Source organism: Triticum dicoccoides, chromosome 1A (assembly GCF_002162155.2).
Source record: "Triticum dicoccoides isolate Atlit2015 ecotype Zavitan chromosome 1A, WEW_v2.0, whole genome shotgun sequence".
In the NCBI taxonomy this organism is placed as follows: Eukaryota; Viridiplantae; Streptophyta; class Magnoliopsida; order Poales; family Poaceae; genus Triticum; species Triticum dicoccoides.
In genome coordinates, this window is record NC_041380.1 from 563,601,548 (window position 1) to 563,609,314 (window position 7,767).

The window sequence follows — 7,767 nt, forward strand, 5'->3', positions numbered from 1 at the left end:
TTATGCAATAGGGTGCATTTTAAACTGATTCTACACGGAAAAAAGCTATTAACAGTTTAGATGATGTGGCCTACAGTTAAATAAAGAAAAAGAGAACTGAGTATCATGGTATGATACCGTATCAGATTAGATGGTGTGGTACTATGTGTTATGCATGACAATAAATAAGGTCATCTATAATACCACCCTATCATTTAGTGATGCTCTAACCACCAGATAACTTGACGATGGGGGTAAAGTGGTTTTGGCCCAGCGAGCCAAACTTAGATACAACCCACTATGATCAGCCTACTATGCACTATGTATATAGTATCATACATCAATATCATATGCATGATATTAGCTAGTATACGACACTTTCCAATGCGGGACTGATTCTAAACGACGAGCTAGCATTAAATAGGTCAATGTACAAAGGCAACAAGTTTGACTCCTTAACGAGAGTGTGCCTCTTAATGAAGAGTTTGTTTGATTCTCCGTGCACATCGAGAATTATCCTACGTGGCAGAAATAAAAATCATCTCCATGTGCTTTTAGATGACCACAAACAAAATTAATACAAATACTTAATACTCTGCCATCTTCAAATCAATATCTCAAACATTTCTTTGGATCGCCATGGCAGTTCCTTGTATGGTGTCAAATCTTCTTCTTCTTCATACAAATGACTCGCAAATCTCGTGCATCTTCTTGAAAACAAAAGGTTGAAACATGGAGATTTTGAAAAAAAAATTGTTAACCTTGTCTAGTGATATCCTAGTATCCTTGCGTACAAAACATTCTAAAACGTGTACGGCCAAAATTTCCTATCTTTGACTTCTGATACGTAGAAGTATATGTTTCAATTGATCTGGTAAAAGTAATACTAGTATAATTAAATCTCAAGATGATATGCCAGCTCAGTTTTTCGAAGATGCTCATAGGGATAGGGTGTGCGTGTGTGCGTTCATAGGGATGAGTGTATGTGCGTGTATATGAGTGCTTGTGTCTGTACTGATGTTCAAAAAAAAAAGGTAATATTCTTGTACTATTTCTTTTGGAAAGAAACAATAGGACAATGATATTGGCCCAAAATTCAAAGGTGAATTATTTCCCCCTTTCCCAGGAGATGTTTGCCATTTCGAATTTTAACATGTTTTTGTAGGAACAGGGATGAACAATCAAATGGCAAAGCTGACCTGATCCACATATGTATACGTTTTGAATTCTTCCACAAAGTCAGACTGTACAATCAATTCCTTGGTTTTCACCACATATATCCTTTCCAACTTCTGTTGAACTTGATGTCAAAAAATTCGAGAACAAAGAAGAAGAAGAAAAATGAGCTGCTAGTAAGTATATTTCAGCGTCTGCACAGGAGGTGATTCTCCTCGTGGATGGTCTCGAGGTTGGGCCGCCTGGAGCGCGCGCTGCTGAGCCGGTGCTTGAGCACGTCGATCTCCGCGGCCACCGCGTCGTCCACCATCTCGTCCAGCCGCGCCCTCGGCGACGGCGCCTCCTCCGCGGCCGGCACGAAGGTGATGGCCGGCTCTGGTGCAGCCGCCGTCGCCGCCGCGGCCCCGACCCCGACGGAGGACACCTTGGCGGAGCGGCGGGCCTCCCGCGTGGCCGCGGCGGCGAGGCGGGCCATGTCAGCTGCGGCCAGCTTCGTGCCGATGCGGTTCATGGGGAAGGTGGCGTAGACGACGCCCATCTCGAGGTCCTCGTCGGCGTGGAGCGCCTCGAGGCGGGTGCCGACGCGCGCGTGGCGCGTCTCGGCCACGAAGTGGCCCGGCGCGTCCATCATCAGCTCCGCCGCCGTGGCCGGCAGCGACACCCGCCGCACCGCGCCGTCGGGGAGGATCACCCGCGCGCCCTTCCCGCCCGGCGTCTTGGCCAGCGTGCACGACAGGTAGTTCCCCATGCCCGCTCGCGCGCCGCCGACAGAAGCTCCTCCAAGAACCGCGCGCGCTCGCACACCACACCAGAAGAAGCTGTTGCGCAAGGAGCCAAGCGGGGATGGAGGCCGAGCTAAAACAAGATCGCGCCGCGGAAGCAAAGCAGGTTGTTGAAGTGGCCGGGAACGCGATGGATGTTTGCGGTGGTTGGTTTGGGTTTGCGGCTTGCCGGCGACGCCGCGGCTTTATATAGCTACCGCGGGTCGCCTCGGCGGTGGCTAGCTAGCTTGGATTGGAAACGCGTGCGGAGGAAGGTGACGGCGAAGGCAAGTCAGCGGGAGGGAGGTGGGTGTCTCCTCCCGCCGCGGGGCGCGTGCGAGGGTGTGGATGATGGGGTCGGGTCGTCGGTCGGCCCGCGCGCGCGGTGGTGATCTGCGATGCGCGTCCGGCGTGGTGGGGACGGAGCTCCCCTGCTGGCTGGGTGTGGGTGGGTCGGAATGTTCGATGGAAAAATGGTGTCGCCCCGGCCGTGTCGTGGGTGGCCGCGGCTTTTATCCGTGGGCGCCCGTCTATTTCAGGCTGTCAACGACACCTTTTCTGGCTTCAGATTCAGACCCAACAGCCAAGAACTACAAACTGTATTTCCTAAATCCGGCGCTTGCATGGGTTTTTGTATGACTCTAGCCAGTCTTTACACATTCTTTTTGTTGTCTTTGCACATCTAAGGGCGTCAGCGGCGCCAAATATAGCGATTAGCGATTATGATTATCCCACGAGAAACATAGGGCTGGGTTGGTTTTGGAAGTACGTAGTACTTGTTTAGGTAAATCCTTGAGATTATCAGGGTGGGTTGATTTCAAAAGCATTTGTTCAGGTAAATCATTCAGATTACTTGTTGTGTCTTCCAGTGAGAAAGCGACGAATCGTTGTTGGGTCTTGCCTTGTTTTCTTCTTCTTTAGTAGTCGTGGACTGAAGAATGAGTGAGTAGAGGAGCTCAAGATATTGCATGTCTTTTTGTTGGATGTCGTTTTCTTGGGCTGGGTTTGGCTTGTCAATATTCAAACATGTGACCGTCATTTCCGCACGCCTTAAACGTGCTCCCGCTGTCCAGCGCCGTGCTTGCCATTTAACCATTTAGGTCTCCTTTTATTTAGAGGAATTTCATAGAAATTATAGAAGATAGAATTCTTATAGGATTTTTTCCTTTAAGCTCTTTGGTTCATAGGAATGGATTCTTATTCCTACATAGAATTGGTTCCTATCCTCCACATTTCATAGGAAAATAAAAAAGAATCTAGACTCAATGGAAAAATTCCTTTGGTGTCAACCAAATGTCATCTTGTTTCCTATTCCTACTCATAAGATTTGAGATACATGTCATCCCATTTCCTACAAGATTCTTATTCCTATGATAATCCTATTCTATGAATTAAAATAGGCCTTAGCCTGCGAAGCAGGTAATAGATTTGGTCTGGTCCGTGGCTGCTGATGTAGACACGCAGAACTAGGGGCAGCAGCGGGCAAGTTAAGATGTTTTCAGTTGCTGTTATTGATCTGATTGTACTGCTAAGTAGTAAGAGAATCATGGTTAGCCTAGCTAGCAGTACATGTGCTACTCGCAAACTATTCCATCTTTCTTGCGCAAACTCCACTCGTGTAGCAGTATAAAATAATCACAGTGGGTAATTCACCTACCGACATGAACTGAAACTCTACCCCTGTAAATTTCTCGATCTTTTCGCAAGGGGACTCCCAGCGTTGACGACTGCAGCTAGCAAGCCAGGTTCATTGTTCAGACTCCAGGCTCATTAAACAATGTATACAGGTAGTATAAAGCTAATCCTTGCGAAGATTGTTCTAACCAAAATCCTCCGCCATGTACAACGTACCACTCAGGGCATCTCCAGCTGTTGGCCCCAGGAGAAGCAAAAAATCGCCCTCTGGGGACGCACCGGCGCTAAACCACGCATTGGGAGCGTGATGCCCTCCAGTCACGGCCCCACACGGATTTTTAAAATGTTCAAATTCGGCGCAAACACAACGCAAATACGGGCGAGTTCGTTTAAATTTAAACATATTTTACAAAAAAAAATCTACCGCGGGCTACCCCCGCCGTCTTCCTCGCCGCCCGCCCACACGGTTCTACATGCCGAGGAGGCTGTAGAACCGCGTGTAGTCACCACCGTCGTCGTCGTCGTCGTCGTCGTCGTCGTCGCCCCCGCCTACGCCTCCGCCGTCCCTGCTGCATCCCTCCCCCGGTTGGCGCGGCGGGTTGGACGGTCCGGGGGCGTCGTCGTCGTTGCTATCGAAGACGACGACACCGTCCTCGTCCTCGCGCCCACGTTTGCGGGCGGCGATCTCCTCTAGGGCCCGGCGCTGCCGGATCATCTCCTCGCGCAGGTAGTCGTCGCGCGACCACTGCATGGCGTCCTCGTCCGAGAAGCCGCGCCAGGCTATCTCCTCGTACTCCGGGGGGAGGCTGGACTCCACCTTGGGCTCGACGAGGGCGCCGGAGCTGCGGGTACGCGCGCTGACAGACGTGTCCTAGGGCTCCGGCTTGACGGGGTGGAGGTGGAGGCAGGGAGAGCCGCCGGACGAGGAGGAGGACACCCCAGTCTCCATGCGCCTCGGCGTCCAGGAGCTTCCCCGGCGGCTTGAGAAGGACGGGGGAGCGGGGTACTCAAGGCGCGACGTGTTGCCGCCCTCGATGTACTTGAGGAAGGACTCCAACGTGCGCCCGAGCACGCCCCACCACCGACGCCGGCCGGCGGCGTTGAACCTGCCGGAGGGCACGACGCCGTTGGTGGCCTCGAGCTGCTCGCCGTGCCGGCGGCGGAAGTACGGCTCCCAGATTGGGCTGTCGGGGACGTACCGGGGCCCCTCCCTCGCCGCACGCGGCCGGGGCGAGCGGGTGCGTGCGATCTCCGCACGCCGCACCGCGCCGGTGGGTACCGGGGGCACCGGCACGCCGCCGGCGCTGATCCTCCACGCCCCGGGCACCCGCATGTCCGGCGGGACCGGGTACTCGGCCTCGAAAAGGAGGCGAGCCTCGTCCTCGTGCAGATGACGGCGCCCGAATCCGTTCGCCGCCGCGCCGTCGCCTAGGAAACGCTCGGCCATGCTTTCTCAACTGGTGACGGCGAGAGGAGGAAAGGGGGAGAAATGAGCGCGTCGTCGGTGGATGATCGGGCTGAGTCTCTCTGGCGCGCTTGCAGTCGGCTTTTATAGGCGGAGACGCCACGTGGTAGGCTTGGCCGGCGCGTTACGCGTGGCGTGATTGTGTGGCGGTCGAGGGACGCGTCACCCAGCCTTCACTGCGCCGCCTGTGAGGCATCAATGGAGGCTGACCGGCGCGGCAGCTTTGGCATTGATTCGCCGCGGGAAATGAGGCGATGAGGACGACGAAAGGGCGAGAAAAGAGTAGAGTCGCTGATGTGGCGGGCCCGCGGCTCTTCGCGCCAAAAATGATTCGCCCGGCGCCCCCGAGCGACCCCAGCGCGCCGGGTTTGGGTTGGATCCGCCGGCGCCAATTTTGACCCGAACCGGCGAAAACTGGATTCTTGGGGGCGCGACTGGACCGATTTTTTAATGTCGATGGACGAAAAAATGCCTGGGGGGTCTTCTTGGAGGCGCGGCTGAAGATGCCCTCACTCTATACATTATCAACTGCGGAGAAACGAAGACTATGCTCTGGTCTGAACCAAGCCGACAGGGACAGTATTGTTTGCAAAAGGAAAGGAAAAGAGAACGAGGTCAGTAACACTGACTAAGCCTTGGGTGATTAAATGCAAGTGCCAGTTGAACGATTGACCCGGGAAACGGGGCGAAAATTTCCACATGAGGCCCTTGATCTCGATCCAGCTAGATACTGTATCATTCTCTGGTTAAGAAAGTCGGCAGCGTCGACGAGGGAAACTGCCAGGAAATTAACACGAACATGGGATAAACACCGGTCTGCTGACACGATCGATATGCTCCACGGCCGTGTGGACCTTGTTGGATCGAGCTCAACGATGGATGGATCACGTCGGCCACTCCCTTATTTTACAGGCTTGTGGTATGCACATGTGGCGTCCGTGCGTGCACCGGGTTGCTGGTGGATCACTCGCCCGGCCGGTGTACTTTTCGACGGTGGTCGCTTGACGCCTATGCCAACCGTGGTCTGAGCCAGCAGGAATGCGCGTTTGGCTTCACTGGAATGGAAATGGTTGACCTATGATGAACTGATTTATATTATTATTATTTGTATATATAAGGGGAGGTCAAAGTTTTGGTGCGATCGACCGGGCAACACGTCGTCCGCCGTTATCTCTCGGTACTGGTGTTTTTGTTACATACAGAACGTATATCATTCAACACCATGTGCGTATGTTGTGAGCGTGAAGATAATCCGTCCATGGCGCCGGTCCGTTTTAAATCTGGTGCTCGCACAGTTTTGTGTGACTCCAGTCTTCATACATTCTTCTTTTTGTTGAACTAGGGGAATCAACAATGCTAGAGCATCTCTAACTGATCTCTTATCATCTTTTTTTTTTGCGGGAGAAACAGGCCCCCATTGATCCTTATTTGTCTAACACAATTTTTTGAGGAATTAAGTAAAAAAAATGGCTTCTCCTTTTCATTCTTAAGCGAAGAATCTCACTTCTCATGAAAATTTCTCCCCCCAAACAACTCCCTCTCGTCGTTGCCTCCTCTTCCTATCACCGCCATCCACTTTGCTGCTACCACCGCAGGCCCCGATTCCGGTGGGAATGGATCTGTAGGACACCTCCGTAACCCCAGCTCGAATTGACCAACGCATCGCCGGCCGCACGAAGGATGTGTCTCGGGACCAAAAAGTGGTGTGGGTCGCCGAGCCGTCAACAATGGCCGGCGACAAGGCCACGACAGCCGCATGACGACCGCCCGCCCTCCGCTTGGTCCGGCCGAAGGAAGGGAAGGCCCTCACCAAGACGACGACGACGATGACAGGGACGAAAAAGAAGAAGAAGAAGAAGAAGAAGAAGAAGAAGAAGAAGAACAAGAAGAAGAAGAAGAAGAAGAAGAAGAAGAAGAAGAAGTCATTTCCACCTCCGGCACATTCGGCTGTCGTAACCACGACCGAGGGACATGAAAACCAAGTGGGCGTATGGAAGAGGAGGCGAAATGAGGGTGGGGAACTGTTACTCAGCTAGCGGTTAGTCGAGTATATTTAAGAGTCACGGCCCCCGCGAGTGGTCAATCTACTAACAGTTTTTGACGTTCGGTTAATTCCTGGTTAGAGAATTAAAATTTGATTTATCCTTCTCTGACACTTTATTGGGGATCGGTTAGAGATGTCCTTGGCTCAAGTCCGAACCAAACCAACATGGACAGTCTTGTGTGCAAAAAAAGAAGAAGAGTAAATCGGCTCGCTTTTGTGCTTGTAATCGTCGATAGATGGTCTACGAAACCGGATGCAATTTTTATTATTTTTGGTATTGTTGTGATTGAAGATAAATAAATCAAAAGTTTTCCAAAAAATCGCTGACTAAGGTTTCGGTAATTAGATGCACAAGTGCCGATTGAAGGACTGACCGGAAACAGGCCGAAAAATTCCACATGAGGCTCTCGATTTCGACCCAGCTAGCCATTTATCATACTTGTTAAAAATTTCACCAACATCGACGAGAGAAACTGCCAGGAAATTAACATGAACATGGGATAAACACCAGTCATCTGATGAGACCGGACACGATCGATATGCTCCACGGCCATGTGGACTTTGGAGCTAGTTCACCAATCGACCACGTCGGCTACTCCCATAATTTATCGGCTCGTAGTAGGTACATGTGGCGTCCGTGTGTCGGTACGAGCACCTGACTTGACCAACTGCTGGTGCAACGCTCTGACTTGCTCGGCCGGTGTACT

The 7,767-nt window shown here is 52.0% G+C and overlaps 1 protein-coding gene across 1 annotated transcript; it reads right to left on the reverse strand.

The window, feature by feature from the left end:
- Nucleotides 1–1,162: 1,162 nt before the first annotated feature.
- On the reverse strand, nucleotides 1,163–2,385 carry LOC119333243. Its single transcript, XM_037606221.1, has one exon. The coding sequence runs from the start codon at nucleotides 1,901–1,903 to the stop codon at nucleotides 1,343–1,345; it is 561 nt and encodes a 186-aa protein (XP_037462118.1). The 5' UTR covers nucleotides 1,904–2,385; the 3' UTR covers nucleotides 1,163–1,342.
- Between the last annotated feature and the right edge of the window lie 5,382 nt (nucleotides 2,386–7,767).

What these genes read in the sequence shown, in the direction of transcription:
- LOC119333243 (XM_037606221.1), bottom strand. Translation starts at nt 1,903, where the DNA reads ATGGGGAACTACCTGTCGTGCACGCTGGCCAAGACGCCGGGCGGGAAG.